At 35.2% G+C, this 17,790-nt stretch overlaps 1 protein-coding gene across 5 annotated transcripts in view; it reads left to right on the top strand.

Moving 5' to 3' along the window:
* ANKRD12 (ankyrin repeat domain 12) overlaps positions 1–17,790 on the top strand; it is a 176,203-nt gene that overhangs the window by 138,275 nt on the left and 20,138 nt on the right. For all 5 annotated transcript variants that reach the window (XR_006355615.1, XM_043994086.1, XM_043993907.1 and 2 more), the window contains one exon: positions 3,205–7,925. Coding sequence is in view for 4 of the 5 variants with exons in the window: in XM_043994086.1 (XP_043850021.1) it covers positions 3,205–7,925 (4,721 nt within the window). In the remaining variant the exon portion in view is untranslated. The remainder of the gene's footprint in view (positions 1–3,204; positions 7,926–17,790) is intronic.

The raw sequence follows: 17,790 nt of genomic DNA, 5'->3' as shown, positions 1-17,790 counted from the left end.
AACCTGAAAGCTATGGTCTGCAATGAATGTATCAGCACCACTATCAGCAAAAAAAAAATTGAGCATTTACCTCAACATATGTATGCATACTTATTTGTAAATTACATAAATGCACTGTGGTAATAACTATGACCATCATGAAACACAAAATTTGAAATTAAAAAGGGATGAGATAAAGATGAAATATTTTGAAATTATTATTTTATTAATGGTATAAAACATTTTTGTTTTCACTAGAAATATTAATGATAATATTTTAATAAGCAATGTTATTTAATATGCTTTACCATTTTTTTAAATAGTGATTTGACACTTCATGATAAAACAGTTCCAAGTCCAGTTTATATCAGTATTTGGTTTTCATGTTTCTTATAACCTAAAAAGATATTTCACAAGGATATGAACTTGGTTCAATGTGTGTATATATATGCACATATACATATATACATACATGCACATATATGCACACATACATATATACATAAATATGCTGATAACTATTTCACTAAGTGGTTTCCTTTGTAATCTTATATATTTTATTCATTTAAAAACATTCTGAGAAGAGACTCATAAGTTTCATCAGACTGGACCCAAGAGGCCTGTGACACAAAGAAGGTTAAGAACCCTAAAATAAAAGGAGTGCATCCATGGCTCTGCTAACTAAATCCTGATGTTTGTTTTGTCATCCCATCCATCACTTATGTAGAAGTTTTTGTGGAAACTCAACTAATCAGTCCCCATCTTTCCTGATGTCATTCACTTGTTCCCCCAAACTAATCAGTAGGAGTTTCACTTTTATATTGTTAATAAATGAAATTATTCATTTAGATTTCTTTAATAGATCAGAAAACTCTTTCCAAATGTAAGTGTGCAGATGTGAGAATTTTTATACATTATTTTCAACAAACAAGGGAGAAAGAAAGGAAATATCCAGGAAAAGAGAGTGGTGAACAATGTCAGATGCTGCAAAAAGGGTCATGAAGGATAAATATTTAGAAAATTTGACAATTGAGATCTTCGATAATTTTGAAGAAAGAAAGTTTAGGTGAATAAGGCATCAAAGATAAAAAGTAGAAACTGGGAGCCTGGAAAAATATAGTAGTGTCCTCAACAGAAAGAGGGAATTTTGGGAAAAGGATGGACTGAGAGAGAAAGATAATTTAATGAAATCTGTAATGCATATCCTAACCTACCCATTTCTACTTAACAAAATGGGTGGGGGGAGGGAGATGGACTTTCAAAAATTATAACCACTGCCCCAGAGTATAGAGCCAGTGCCAGCCAAACCCAAAAGGTGATCTGGGAAAGGAAGAATGTTGGTTGCAGAGTGGAAGGGAAGATTGAGTAGAGCATTTTCTTCAAGTACCCAAGTTGGGATTCTCCCTAAGGGATTACTACCCTAGACTGAAGAGGAGATTCCCTTCTACTTCAGAAGCAATGTGTTAAAGATAGAATACCCCTGACTTTTAAGTTAGGGATTCAGAATATTATTTTATCTATTTATCTCCATTCCCCCTCTACCCTTTCCATTTGAGTCCTCCAGTCAAATTTATGACTAATTGGAGATAAGGTAGAATCACTGTAACATTAGCACCCTGATATAGAACAATGATATTTTCCCCTAAATATCTCTTGCCATTGACAAAACTCAAAAAATTGTTTTTTTTTAAAGTTCCTTGTTGGTAGGAATTAGCTTATTCTTGCATTTATTCATCTAAGTGTGCATGTGTATATAGATAGATGAATGAATGAATGAATGTAAAAGCCTAAAGGTTTACTATGTGTTGTCTGGTGGTATACCAGGCCACAAGGAAATTATGTTCCAATAAGGATAGACAACACACATGGGAGAATAGTGACCAAGGGAAGGGTCTTTGGCCTAAGAATTCGAAGGGTATGTGTATATAGACAGATACATAACATTTTTGTAATTTTACATAACTAAATTTTCATATCCTTTGAAATATGAAAGAATTGAGCTAAGTGTTTTATATAGGAATCCTAAAAAGTACTACTGTGATACTGGATTGGAAGTGAACCTGGGTTCTTAAAAGTTGTGCCACTGGAGCATAGGTTTTGGAATTTCTAACTCCTGAAATCACTTCTAAAATCTAGACAGGTTCCCAAAGACTCCTCATTTTTCTTTTATTTGGTTCTAAGGGACTAAAATATCTGAGCCACAGTGGTCTCATCTGTAAATTGTGATAAATAAAATCTGTGATAAAATCACAGATCTTTGAAATATTGACTCCCTAGAAGTAGATTTAGTATTACATGTACATGAATTAGAATTTGGGAAACAGAAGAACAAAGTATATATCTCTCTTCTTTTTTTTTCTTTTCTTTTCTTTTTTTTTTTTGGGTGAGGCAATTGGGGTTAAGTGACTTGCCCAGGGTCACACAGCTAGTAAGCGTTAAGTGTCTGAGGCCAGATTTGAACTCAGGTACTCCTGACTCTAGGGCTGGTGCTCTATCCACTGTGCCACCTAGCTGCCCCAACAAAGTATATATCTCAAAACACACAGATGGATAGATCAGTGAATTGATGGAAGGATTTAATTTATTTTGTATTTTGCTTTTGGGCTGCATTTCTTTTCATTTTATTGAATTTAATTTTTCTAATTTGATTCATTTTTAGTAAACTGGTGTTTATTTTTCTAATTAAAAATAGCTTCCAGTGGATAAAACACCAGCCCTGAATTCAGGAGAACCTGAGTTCAAAGCCTACCTCAGATACTTGACACTTACTAGCTGTGTGACCCTGGGCAAGTCACTTAACCCTCATTGCCCTGCAAAAAAAAAAATAGCTTCCACCTTTTACATTATTGGTCTGTGATAAACTTTGATAGATTCACATATATTTCTTTATAGAAATACTTAAAAATATTTCTATATAATTTATATATGTGTAAAAAAAACTTTATAAAGCAACACTCATGATAATACATGGGCTCTTTAAACATCTTCAAGAAGCTTTAGAAGTAACCCAAGCACTTCCTACTAGGCAATTCCATAAGATGTACCCAGAAGATAGCAAAACTTCATTGTACTGCTGTTTTCATAATTCATACATAAACCTCAAGTGATTTTTAAAATTCAATTTAATTTGAAATTTGTTGTTTGCATACTATGTATTTTTCTGTCATACTGATTTTTCTGAAAATTGTCATTTGTTAACTGACAGATTTTCTTTTCTTACTTCAGATTCCGAAGAGGCTCCATCTGTAAATCCTTCTAGTGTGGATGAAAATATTGATTCTGAAGCAGAGAAAGACTCACTAGTCTGTGAAAGTAAACAGTTAATACCTAGTAAAGCCCCTCTTCCGTCTGCTCTTGATGAATATGAGTTCAAAGATGATGATGATGAAGAAATAAATAAAATGATTGATGACAGACACATTCTTAGGAAAGAACTACGAAAAGAGAATGAATCTGAAATAGAAAAGAATTTATTTGTGAAGCAAGAAAAAGTCTATCCCAAACTATTTAAAAGTAAAAAACAGAAACCATCTAGAGTTCTGTATTCAAGTTCTGAAAGTTCAGATGAAGAGATTCTTCAGGACAAAAAAGTTGTTTCTACTCCATGTTCTGTCCCTGAAACTTCAACTTCTGATTTAAGATCCAAAAAGGAATATTTAGTTGCAAATGAACATAAACAGAAAGGAAAGGTTAAAAGAAAGTTAAAAAATCAGAACAAAAATAAAGAAAATCAAGAGTTGAAGCAAGAAAAAGAAGGAAAAGAAAATTCTAGAGTAACAAACTTGGTATGTAATCCTGTATTAGATTCTCTAGACAAAACTAGAGAGGAAGAAAATTTTAGAAAGACTTTTACTCCAAAAGATGATGCTTCATTACATTTATTTCATATTACTACTAGTAAATCTCCAAAACATCCCTGTGGACTAAGTGAAAAACAATCAACACTACTAAAACAAGAAAACAGCAAAACATGCTTATCACCAGGTGGTTCTGAAACTTCCTTACAATCTGACCTCATTAGACATGAAAACAATGCAGATTCAGAATTCCTGTTGGAAACTTCTAGTGGGAAATACTATAAACATAAAGAAAAAAGTAAACATCATCAGAAAGATTTCCACTTAGAATTTGGTGAGAAATCTATTCCAAAAGTTAAAGATGAAGATCATAGTCTGTCTTTTGATAATTCAGACTATGCACTGAAAAAGATTGATAAAGAAGGCAAGACATTAAAGAAACATAAATTAAAACATAAAGACAGAGAAAAGGAAAAGCACAAAAAAGAGCCAGATGGTGAAAAAGAAAAATATAAAAATAAGGATGGAAATAAAGCAGTTCAGAGAAGTGTTGAATTTGATAGAGAATTTTGGAAAGAAAACTTTTTTAAAAGTGATGAAAATGAAGATATCTTTTTAAATGTAGAACATGAATTCCTGCCATCTGAAAAAAAATCAAAGTTGGAAAAAAACACAAAAGATGACAAATTAAGTAAGGAAAAACACATACCAAAAGAAAGAAGCTTTAAAGAGGAACGAGAAAAAGGGAAAAAGGAAAGTGAAAAGTCCTTTAAGGAAGAAAAAATCAAAGAATTAAAAGAAGAAAGGGAGTGTATACCAATAGATAAAGAAACAGAATTACTTCCTTTGAGTATAAGTGTTAAAGAAGAATCAATTGGATTTCACTTAATAGAGAAGGAGGCAGAAATTGACAAACAAGAAAAGAATATGAAAGATAATAAGGAGAGACCTGAGAAACGTCCTCAGACTAAAGAAAAGGACTTGGAAAGAAATGAGAGAAAAAATACTGAAAAAGAAAAGAAGATAAAACATGATCATAAGCCAGAGAGAGACAAATTAGATTTAAATGAATGCATAGAAAAAACAAAAGAAAAGGACAGAGTAAATTCACAACAGGCAGAAAAATATCATAAAGAAAGTGAGAAGATAAAAAATGTTACTACTGTTAAAAAAGCTGATGACAGAGAAAAATGTAGAGATAAGATGGATAAAAAACATGACAAAGAAAAAACTGAAAAAGAGAGGCATCTAGGTGAAAGCAAAGAAAAACACTTCATAGAGAAAAAAGGTAAGCTATCAGATAAAGACAGTGACTATATTAAACTTGAAAAGGGCAGGACAAAAGAAAAAGAAAGGGAGGTTGAGAAAAGGGAAAGACCTAGAGATAAAGAAAGTTTATCTTTAGCTGCTTCTAAGCATACACAGGAAGAGAGACGGTCAGCTTCCACAGAAAGTAGTAAAACACTGCATGAAAAACTTTCATCCCTTAAAGAAAAAACAAAAGATGAACCTTTGAAAACTCCTGATGGAAAAGAAAAAGATAAAAAGGACAAAGATATAGACAGGTATAAAGAAAGGGATAAGCACAGAGATAAAATGCAACTAAATAATTTACCCAAGCACAAATCTGAAATAGATAAGCCTAAACCTAAATCAGGATTGACTCCAAAAGATACTCGACCAAAAGAAAAGAGGTTAGTGAATGATGATTTAATGCAAACAAGTTTTGAAAGAATGCTAAGCCTTAAAGACCTAGAAATAGAACAGTGGCATAAAAAGCATAAGGAAAAAATTAAGCAAAAAGAAAAGGAAAGATTGAGGAACCGTTCCTATTTAGAACTCAATAAAGTAAAAGATAAAGAAAAAACAAAAAATACACTAGCAGAATCAAAAAATAAAGAACTGATTAGGTCAAAGAGTTCAGAGTTGTCTGATGTTTACACTAAGGAGAAACATTTGAAAGATGCTACAAGTAACAGATCTCAGTCTGTAGACACAAAGAACATAACAAATGTTGGGAAGTCATCTTTAATTGTAGATAATAATTTAAGCAGATCTCCTCGATCAGAAAGTGAAAAAACTGGTCTCAGCTCTAGATCTGTATCAGTAATTTCAGTTGCTAGCTCAGAAGATTCCTGCCATACTACAGTGACAACCCCAAGGCCTATAGTTGAATATGATTCTGACTTTATATTGGAAGGTTCTGATTCCCAAATGTCTTTTTCACAGTCACCGTTTTTGCCAGTTGCCAAATCTCCTGCCCTTCATGAAAGGGAGTTGGACAGTGTAGCTGAATTGCCAGATCGGATTAAATTACCATATACAAACAGGCTTTCAACATCCCATCTCAGGTCATCTTCTGTAGAAGATGTTAAGCTTATTATTAATGAGTGTAGACCTGTAGTTGAAGTTCGAAGATGTAGCTTGCCACCTGTCATTTCAGAACATACAAAACAACTTCAAACAATGTCAGAAGAAAACAATCAAAGTAGTTTACCAGCTGTGCCAAGTCATATTTGCAGTTCCCCTAAACATGAAGTGTCTTCTTGTAATGTGCCTGAAAAGGACCTTTCAAAAATATCTAACTTACATTCCAGTTTTGCTACTTCTCCAGTTATATCTTTCAACAGTAAACATAGTTCATCAGATACAAATGTTATCAAAAGTACTGCTCAAATGAGCCCTGTAGGAGAAAACCCTATGCATGTAGAGCCATGTAATCTAATTAATATGACTCAACAAAATAAATCTTGGGAGATACCTGTTGAAAGACCGGAGTCATTAAGCACAAATGATTTTAACTGTTCAAGTTACAGAGTACCTGATCAAGATCTAGGATTGTGTAATCCTGACAACAGAATATTAAAGGAACAGAATACTTCTGAATTATTACCTCAACGTCAAACTGAAATCCAAGGAAATTCAGGTGCTCAAGATTCAGCATCATTTATGCCTTCTCAGCCACCCTGCTCTTTCCATGGCCAGTCAATCCCAGATGCTGAATGTAAACATATGTCTTTATCATATGTTGGTAATCAGGAGTCAACTTTTCAACAGAACACTCTAGTCCAAACTAATTCTATTTTAGACACGGATAATAATTTTAAAAAAGATTTGGAAAATACTTTCTTCCCAGCTGATGGTCAAAAGACAGATGCATTTGTCACTGTATATGCTGAAAGGACCATTCAGGATACATCACCAAATTATGAAAGGACTAATGCCCCACCCGTAGTACCATCAGAAAAGGACTTTCTTGGAAATGATGCCTATTCACAAATAAATACTCATCCTTATTCATTTAGCAAACTTATTTATAAAACTTTGCATAGTCATGAAGTTGATAGCACAACTGACACTCAGGTTATTTCACATGAAAAAGACAAACTTGAAAGTTCAGTTTCAATCAATTTAGCTAATAAGTCTGTTGTGGATCTCAATGAACTAAATGTAGGGATATCAAAAGGAAATTTAAATGAACAAGATAGTTCAAAAAATTATAATGAAAGTCGAAAAGGATTTCTGCCCACAGAAGATGAGGAATCACAACAAAGCACTTTATCAAATCCAGAAAGTCACTCACAGCCATCTGGTCAAGCAGAAATACATAACTGTAGTCAGTTGGTTAAAATAGAGGTAGAAGAAACTGCTGAAGATGATAAAACTGATCACCAAATACCTCAAAGGATAACTAGAAATAGAGCAAATATAATGGCAAGTCAGAGTAAACAGAACCCTATTAGTTGTGTGCCATTGTCTGAAAAAGATAATGAATCTGCATCTCCTAGAGGAAGAATAAGGTTAACTGAGGAAGATGATGCTCAAGTCCACCATCCACGGAAAAGGAAAATGTCACGTGTGCCTCAGCCTGTGCAAGTGAATCCCTCTTTACTACAAGCAAAAGAGAAAACTCAGCAGTCTCTGGCGGCCATTGTAGATTCTCTGAAATTAGATGAGATTCAGCCATATAGTTCAGAGAGGGCAAATCCATATTTTGAATACTTGCACATAAGAAAAAAAATAGAAGAGAAACGCAAATTACTGTGTAGTGTTATTCCTCAAGCACCTCAGTATTATGATGAATATGTGACATTTAATGGATCATACCTCCTGGATGGAAACCCTTTAAGCAAGATTTGTATTCCTACTGTAAGTAACAGTTTTACTTGATTTATTATACTTTGAATATATGAAGGTATTCCTTAGATACAATCTAGTAATGTGTCCAAATTTGTACATCATTTAAAGGAAAAAAACACTTCTCATAAAGGAGTGTCTTCTGGATTGCAAACATCTAAGATGGGTTTTTACTGTGTAAATGAGCCACTGGTTGCTTCAGATAAGTTAAATGCAACTTTTCTAGTCACCATTTTGTAGTTTATAGAAGCTTGATGTAGTTTATAGATGGCACTAGCCAAGGCAGAGGGCTTAAAAAAGAATAGTTGGGGCAGCTAAGTGGCTTAGTGGATAGAGCACCAGCCCTGGATTCAGGAGGACCTGAGTTCAAATCTGGACTCAGACACTTGACACTTACTAGCTGTGTGACCCTGGGTAAGTCACTTAACCCTAATTGCCTCACCAAAAAAAAAAAAAGAATAGTTTATTTCACTCACAGGAGATTATATGAAAAATGTTTGATCAGAAAGTTAAAGGAGAAGAATTACGTTTTCATTTTCACATGAAACAACAAATGATTTTTAAATCTTGTTGGCGGAGGTCTGTTTAAAAAAAGGGGAGCGGGGGAGAAAAGGTTTATGTTATAGTAATCTTTATTACTTAACTAAAATTCCTGATGCATCTCAGGAAACTCTAAATAAGAGTTAAGTTGTAGTTTATACAATCATAGAGCAAGCAAATGAAACAGTAACTATTTTATGAAGATGCTCAGAAATGTAAAAGTAATTCTTTTTTATTCATTCCAAAAGGCCTTCTCTTTCACTACATTATTTTTAAAAAGAGAAAAAATTATGTGGAAATAATTACCCATCATAACTGTTGAAAATATAAGTAAATTTTATATTTGAATGATTATAAGTGGAAATTTTGTATAGGTTCTCCATGCTAAAATGTACACCTGAATGGTATTTTAATGTGCTGATTTATGGCGCCATCTGCTGTTTATTCAATATATTTTAATGGTCTCCCATTTGGCTAAGTATAATCACTACCTTTAAGAGTCTTGTTTTTTACCCTTGTTTTGAGGTTTTGTTATTTAACCTCATGGTCAGCATGAAAACATTGTTTAAACTGAACTGCCAAGAACTGATGTTTTAGAAACTGAAACCACCTAGATGTTCCTTCAGTTTGCCTTCACCTTTTTAAAATTATAGGGATATCTCACACACATGCATATATATATACACAGACACATGCACAGGCACACAAAAAGATATCTCCTGTACATAGAGCATTACACTAGGTGCTGGGGAGATATCTAATTTAAATAATGACATTAATCACAGCTGACATTTATAGACTTTTAAGGTTTTAAAAGTACTTGATTCAGGTAAGATCGTCTTGAGCAATACCATTTGTCAGTGACATCACTAATACATTGTAACTAAGGCCACAAAAACACTTGAAATTCAGCTGTTATATCATTCATTTCTAACATTTTTCCTATAAAACCAATTGCCTGTCAGCTTTTAGCAAGATATGCCAATATAATTGTCATGACAGTATTCTGAGAAAAGTTCAACTTGAGGTAAACTATGACAGAAAGATGTATTCAGCTTTGTTATATTATTATCATATCCCAAAATCATGTTTACTTTTTTAAAAACCAATTTTGTAGTAGTTCACTTATATTCAAAACATGAGACATATTATATCTTAATATATCCTTTTCTCTTTTTCCTGAGTTAGGCTTTCCAGACCCTAGGCTATCAAATTACTTTTGATCTGAGAACTTGAGTTTCCTCTCAGTTTAAACCTTTGATACCTGACCTCCATTGCTTTAACTTACTCTTGTTTCTGGCAAGAACACAATGTCACTTCAGTGTGAATCTAACTTCCAGGTCAACCACAAGAGTTGCTAGAGAGACATTAAGGCTAAAACTTTACATTTCATAGAATTAGTCAGTTTTAAAGCTGGAAGGAAATTAGAAAACACCTAATCCTTCATTTTACTGTCAGGAAACTAGGTCCCAAAATGGAAGAAAGCAACAATAGAACTCAATCTCCTTTCACAGTTTTGTGTTTACTATCTAATTATTTTGTTAGAATACCAAGATACAAAATGGGAAAACAAAGTTACTTTTTGTATAATAAACAATCTAGTCTAATAATAATAACTAGGATTTGTATAACTCTTTAAGGTTCACAAAGCACTTTACAAAAATTAACTCATTTTATCCTCACAAGAACTATGAGAAGGGGCAGCTAGGTGGCACAGTGGATTCAGGAGGATCTGAGTTCAAATCTGGCCTCAGACACTTAACACTTACTAGCTGTGTGACCCTGGGCAAGTCACTTAACCCCAACTGCCTCACCAAAAACAAAACAAAACAAGAACTATGAGAAGAAGGTGCTGTCATTATCCCCATTTTATAGATGAGGAAACTGAGGCATACAGAAGTTAAATTACTTGGCCAGACTCATGCAACTAGTAAGTGTCTGAAGCTAAATTTGAACTCAGAGTTTCCTCATACCAGGTCCAGTGCTCTTTTCCCTGTACCACTAGCTGCCTCTAAAGATGATTCTTATTGAATCAGAATTTTAGGGCCTGAAAAGGTATTCAAGATCTAATTTCTACATTTTATAGATGAAGAAACTTAAATACAGAATGACTAGTGACTTTCCCAAGATCATATAGCCAACTAGTAGTAAAACCAGGGTCTTTTAACCTCATTGATCTTTCTGATGCTATAAATGTTCCAAGCTATACAGCTGAAATTTTGTTTTAATTAAATTATTAGTAAAAAAAAGTGGTTAACATTCTTTCATTTTCTGATTTTGTGAGATAGGTATGTGAAATCTAAGTTTGTTCATTTAAAATTCATACTGAAAATTTTATAACTATCCAAATCACTGGAAGCACCATATATTATCAGAAAACTAAGAAAGTAACAACAAACTATCTCAGGGCTCACAGAATATCAGAATTGAAAGGAACCTCAGAAGTCATCTAAGCTAACCAGTACCTAAAAAGGAATCTCCCCTTTCCACCATCCATTGCAAAAGGTTATATAACCTCTTTCCTGAAGCCCTCCAGTGTTGAAAAAGTTACTTTCTTCTAAGGCATCCTGTTCTATTTGGGGGGGGGGCGGAATTGTTAGGAAGTTGTCATTATGTGAGGCCAAAATCTGTGCTTTTGCGTTTCTGCTCTTGTTCTTAGTTCCGTCCTCAAGAGCCAAGAACAAGTATAATTTACTCTGGTATGACAGCCCTCCAACCACTCAAAACCAGCTATTATTCTTTACCCATTCTAAATATATATATATATATATGTATATATATATATATATTTTTTGGTGAGGCAACTGGGGTTATGTGACTTGCCCAGGGTCACACAGCTAGTAAGTGTTAAGTGTCTGAGGCCAGATTTTAGCTCAGGTCCTCCTGAATCCAGGGCCGGTGCTCTATCCACTGTGCCATCTAGCTAACCCCCATTCTAAATATTTTATCCACACTAAAAGTCCCTACTTCCTTAAAAAGATCCTTTTATGGCATATTTTCTAATCATCTTCCCCATCTTGGTTGCTCTCCTCTAGATAATTTCTAGGTAATAAGTATTCTAAACAGAAGCATCCAGAATCAGACAGTACTCTAGATGCAATCCAGGGCAGATTGTACAGCAGGACCAGAACTTCCCTTGTGCTAAACACAAGGCTTCTATAAAGTCTAAGGAGAAATTAACTTATCATCCATTTTCTCCTCAGTTCATAGGTATATAGTGCATAGGTAGATCATAGGAAATTCCCAACAAAATATTACATCTCTTTCTCTATTGATTTATACTGTTTTGTTTCTCCAACTCCCACCCCGACCAGCTTGCTTACATCATCTGTATCTTTTTACAGTCAGCTTCAGTCAGTTCTCATGTTCTGGTGTTTTCTCTCTCTCTCTCTCTCTCTTTTTCTGTGTGTGTATATGTATATGTGCACACACATGTGTATGTGTCATATGACATCTTGTGTTTTTCAGAATTGGGGTTTCAGAATTCCTTTCTCAAAAGCATCATATTCATTTTGGTTAAATTTTCTCATATACATGAAGAAATAAATCTTCTCTAGATCTAATAGCACCTGCCATGTGCAAGTATTCTACCACTCTTTTTCCTAATCCATTCCCTTTGAAGATGGTAAACCTTTCCTTGGCCAAATTTCAGTCCTAAATCACATCCCACAAAGTTTTAGTGGCCATCTTATACTCTTGATATTTCTTTTAGCTAATTAACCATTTTAATGTGCATATGTATCTGTGTATATGAGTACCTTTGTAAGTGTGTTATCAGTATATGAATAAGTTGAGTTATATTTAGTCCCCAAGATCTATAGTTTCCAAAACCAGATTTAGAATCTACTGGAACAGAAAGGAATATAGAGTATAATTAAGGTATCAAGAAAAATATTTGGGGAATAAAGATGTAAGAAAGAAAAATAATAAGGAGACATAGGAAGTTACATAATAAAGAAAATTTATAAAAGTAGTTGAGACACATAGTATTAAAAACTAATCCACAGGGGCAGCTAGGTGGCACAGTGGATAGAGCACCGGCCCTGGATTCAGGAGGACCTGAGTTCAAATCCGACCTCAGACACTTAACAATTACTAGCTGTGTGACCCTAGGCAAGTCACTTAACCCCAATTGCCTCACAAAACAAAAAACAAACAAAAAAACCATACACAAATCTATAATACCATCATTTGCTTAGTAGTTTAGAAAGCACTTTCACATATACCATTTCATTAGATCTTCACAGCCAGCCACCTGATGAGGGAAGCAGATTTTACAGATAATGAAACTGAGACTCAAAGCAATTTAGTGACTCTACCCAGGCTAAGGCTAATACTAGAACCCAGTTTTTTGGTTTTTGTTGTTGCTTTTGCAGGGCAGTGAGAGTTAATTGACTTGCCCAGGGTCATACAGCTAATAAGTGTCAAGTGTCTGAGGCCCGATTTTTTTTTTAGTGAGGCAATTGGGGTTAAGTGACTTGCTCAGGGTCACACAGCTAGTTAAGTATTAAGTGTCTGAGGCCGGATTTGAACTCAGGTACTCCTGAATCCAGGGCTGGTGCTTTATCCAGTGCGCCACCTAGTTGCCCCTAGATCCCAGTTTTAATTTTCTTTCTGCCTAACCACTCTAACCATCAGCATTACATTCTATTCAATTCAGCAAATTGTTACTAAATCCAGACTCTCCACCAGGCACTGCCCTGGTAAAAGGGGAAAATGACAGTCCCTGCTGCATTGTCAACATATTGTCAAGTTACACATTCAGAATGACTACAAGGCATAATACATCTGTCCACAGGTTCAGAAAGACTGGTGAGATATATTTTGGGGTCCCTCTCCCCAATGGCAATAAGATCTGAGTCCCTAGGAGTATCTGATTTTATGACTATTTAACTTGATAAAGATTTGTAAAGCACTTAGCAAAAGAAAGCAAGACTATGTTGGACCTTAGGGATACAAAGACAAAATGATGGCCCCTTGTGGAATTTACTTTCATCTAGGAGGGTAAGGTGAATATGCCTTTAAGTAAAGGCAAAGTAATTTGAGAAGGTAAGGAACTCTAACAGCAGAATCAAACAAAGGTTTCTAGTAGGATGTGCTTCCTGAATTGAGTTTTAAATGTTAGATGAGTATTATAAGTAACCTAGGTTCAGAAGGGAGAGTGCATGAAATGGGGAAATGTGCAATCTGTCTAAAAAGATAGGCTGGAGCCAAATTGTGTATTGCTTTATTTCCAGGCTGAATGATTTCTTTTTGTGCCTGGGATCGTTTTAGCACAGCAAAGAGCTTTCATTATATTTTTATATACTTTCTGATATTCATAAAATGAGTATTTTAAATATTATCTGTTATAAGAAAAATAGTAATTATTGATTGAACATTTTCTTATCAGAAATTAGTTTACTATGCAATTAATCATGGTTTGCAAATTATAATAATCTATAGTCCTAGATTCCCTCAAAGCTCTCGACTCATGAAACTAGGTCAAATCCTGAGGGCCTGACCCAAAGAGGGTAATTTTCTCTCTATTCTAGGAAAGTCTCCCAATATACTCATGGTATAACTTGTGGCTAAGTTTCCTCTAGATTTAACTAAAAGGGTCTCCAACTCCCATACAAGCATTGTAGGTATCACATGCATATTGGGTACAAATGTAAACAATGCAAGGATTCACTGAATCCCTCAAACAAGAACAAAGCATATAGTCTGTCATCTCTACCCTTCTCCCACTCCCATCTAGGAAGGGAACTAAAGCTAGGATTTCTATCAAGTCAATCTGACTTTTCTATAAAATCCTACACAAGAGTCCCCTCCCTATGATGCTCCCCCAAAAAAGTTGTATTATAACTGAACAAGCCATTCCTTTCCCATCAGGTCAACATCATCCAAGTAACTCCCTGACATTGGTCTCTAAATAGGATGCTGTGTAGGTACTATATGAATTATTCTCTTCTTTGGGGAGGTGAGCCCCAAAGCTGGCACACTGCCTAATAAGGCTCCCTGTTCTGAGTAGAGGGCTAGATTTCTGGAACACACTGCGTAAGGAAATTCAAAATTTCTCCTATACTAATCAAGAGGTTGGGGTACAGGAAAACATGTCCATGAACTGTCCTCTAAAAAGTCTTACCTGTCAGGGCAGCTAGCTGGCGCAGTGGATAAAGCACCAGCCCTAGATTGAGGAAGATCTGAGTTCAAATGCAGACTCAGACACTTGACACTTACTAGCTCTGTAACCCTGGGCAAGTCACTTAATCCTCAGGGGATAACCATCCTTCGATTATTGGGCAGATGTTCAGGAAGCTAAATTTCAGTTCAGTGTAAGAAAGAACATCCTAAAACTGAAAGCTGTTCAAAACTGGAATGTCCCTTCTGGAATCATGGATATTCCTAATCACTGGAGGTCTGCAAGTGAAAAACAGCTGTATCATCTTCTGTCATAGGGTAGAAGGGTACATGCTTCAAGTAATATCATCTAAATGACTGCGGAGATGCTTTTCAACTTGCAGGGTCTGTGATTCTATAAAAATTCTATATTGGAAGCTGTGTTATGACTAGTTTGTAGCAAATTTTAAATTACAGTAGAATCTTATGCTTGGGAAATGGGGCTGATGTTTAACTAATAAGCTAAACTATAGTAATAGTAATACCTCATAAATGGCATTATCAGGGAATTAGATGGTGTTATTCAACTTATCTGACATTTTGGGGGAAAAGATGTTTCACTTGCTGATTTTGTAAATGACTGAATTTTGCCCCAGTAAGTACTAAAACTTTTTTAAAAATTTTAATCAGTTTTTATGAAAAGTCACCAAAAACTTATACTTCCCTGCCTTCCTAAATAGAAAGTCTGGATGTTAATTGACCAAGGACCATCATTAGAAATAGGTTATTTTGGGGCAGCTAGGTGGCACAGTGGATAGAGCACTGGCCCTGGATTCAGGAGAACCTTATTAGTTCAAATCCGGCCTCAGACACTTAATACTTACTAGCTGTGTGACCCTGGGCAAGTCACTTAACCCCAATTGCCTCAGCAAAAAAAAAAAAAAAAAAGAAAAGAAATAGGTTATTTTATTGTACTGTGATATAATGATTCCCCCAGGGACTAGTAAAGTATATAAAGTAATTCACCCTTATCCTAAGTGGCCCCAGCCTTTGGGCCACTATGCTTGTTGAATCCTTGTCTGTTTTAAAGGTGTTTTTTTTTTTTCCTGTCTCCTTCACTGTTTCTGTCAGTTGCCATTTCTTTCTAATAATGGTTTGAGAGATAAAAGGGAACCACAATTGTTAAAATTGTGTCTAAAGGAAGAATAAAATAGGATGTCAAGTTAGGACAGTGAACTTTCATTCCTTAATTCCTTTAAAAGCCTAATTTCTTAGGAGAGTAAGCTTACACAAACTTGCTTAATCAGTCCTCTGCCTCTTGTAATATAATTCCCATCTTTATTATTCTGGTGAAACTACTCTCTCAAAGATCACCAGTGACTTCCTACTCACCAAAATCAATCACCTTTTCTTAGTCCTCATCTTTGACTCCTCTGTAACATTTGAAATTGTGGATTAACCCCAGCCTTCTAAATATTTTCTTACTCTTTGGTTTCCTCGATACTTTATTTTTCTGCTTTTGCTCCTGAGCTCCAGATTTATGTTTCTAAATACTTACTGGATACCTTCCTCTGGACATTCCACTAACAGCTGGATCTCAACATGACTTAAATTGAATTTGGAGGACTCTTTTCAAAAACCTATTTTTCTTCTGAATTTTTGTTAAAGATGTCACTATTTCCCTTGTCACTTGTATTTATAGCCTCATAAACATCTTTGATTCTCCCTTTCCTTTGACTCATATATCCTATCAGTTAACTAAATTCTGTTCATTCTCTCTCAAAAATATCTCCTACATCCATCTCCTATTTCTCATTGCCATCACACTAATTCAGACCCTTATTAACTGTCACCTAAAACTATTCCAGTAGCCTGCTAAAGTGTCTTTTTTCCTTACCCCTTACACTGTCCAGTCTAACTAGATACTCCTGGCCCCTAAATATCCCCACTCCAAATCTAAACTGTACATGCCTACAAAATTAATCTGTTACCCAGATCTAGTCACATCACTCCATTGTTAGAAAATTTCCTTTTACCTGTAGTTGAAGGGCCAAACTCTGACTTGGTTTTTCCTCTGAGGCCCTCCCTAATCAAATTTCAACCAACTTTTTTGGTGTTCATTCAATCCTTGTAATGTTCTCTATATTGCAATATTCTTGCTCTACCCCGACAGGTGCTATACTTCTCTGCTGTTCTATACCCCAAAAGGGACACCAGTTGTTTTCTCTCCACTCCTACAACTTTTGCCTATTTAAATCCCAAGGCCCAGATCATAGCTATTTCCTCTAATGTAGACTCTAATTTTTTCTTGATTCATTTACTTCTCTATCCTACAATTGTTCATACTTTACTAACCTTCAGCCCCACCCCAATCATTTGCCTTCTTCCCTCTGTTCCCATACAGTGAGGAAGATTCCACCACATACTATGTTGTCTAATTTCAACTAGGCCTTCACAACTATACCATAGTCTTTCTAGTCTTCCTTCATTTACTTAAACACTCCCCACACAATAACTGAGCAGCTAGGTGGCACAGTGGATACAGCACTGGGCTTGGAATCATGAAGACTTATCTTCCTGAGTTCAAATCCAGCCTCAGACAGTTACTAGCTGTGTGACCCTGAGCAAGTCACCTAATCCTATTTACTTCGGTTCTTCTGTAAAATGAGCTGTAAAAGGAAATGGCAAACCACTATAGTATCTTTGCCAAGAAAATCCCAAAATGGGGTCATGGATATTGGGATACAATAACTATAACTATAACAGACTTTCCCTTCAGACTTCCCTAGGCTTTTCCTTTCCTTCCAAAGATGACCTGACCACCCACTGTACTGAGAAAATTGAAGCCATCTACCGTGAACCCTGTTAGCTCTCTTACTCCATAACTTAAAACACATCTACATCTTCTCCCATTATCTCCTTTGCTCAAGGTCCTAAAAAAAACGGAGTGCCCCTTCAGTTTGTACTCTTAATTCCATCACTCCCATCTATTCCAGGATACAACATAATTAAAGTAATAAATAACTATTTCCCTTATCTCTTCTGTCACTCCCTTTTTATTGAAGGCTTGCCTGCTTCCTTTAACATTCACAAGTATGTCCTATCAAAAACAATAACCAAAAAAACCCCTTACCTTCCTACCTCCCTCAAACTCTATTAACCTATATCCCATTCACTTCTTTTTTTTTTTTTTGGTGGGGCTATGGGGGTTAAGTGACCTGCCCAGGGTCACACA

The sequence above is a fragment of the Dromiciops gliroides genome, chromosome 1 (assembly GCF_019393635.1).
Source record: "Dromiciops gliroides isolate mDroGli1 chromosome 1, mDroGli1.pri, whole genome shotgun sequence".
In the NCBI taxonomy this organism is placed as follows: domain Eukaryota; kingdom Metazoa; phylum Chordata; class Mammalia; order Microbiotheria; family Microbiotheriidae; genus Dromiciops; species Dromiciops gliroides.
This window is presented reverse-complemented; position numbering and strand designations above follow the sequence as displayed.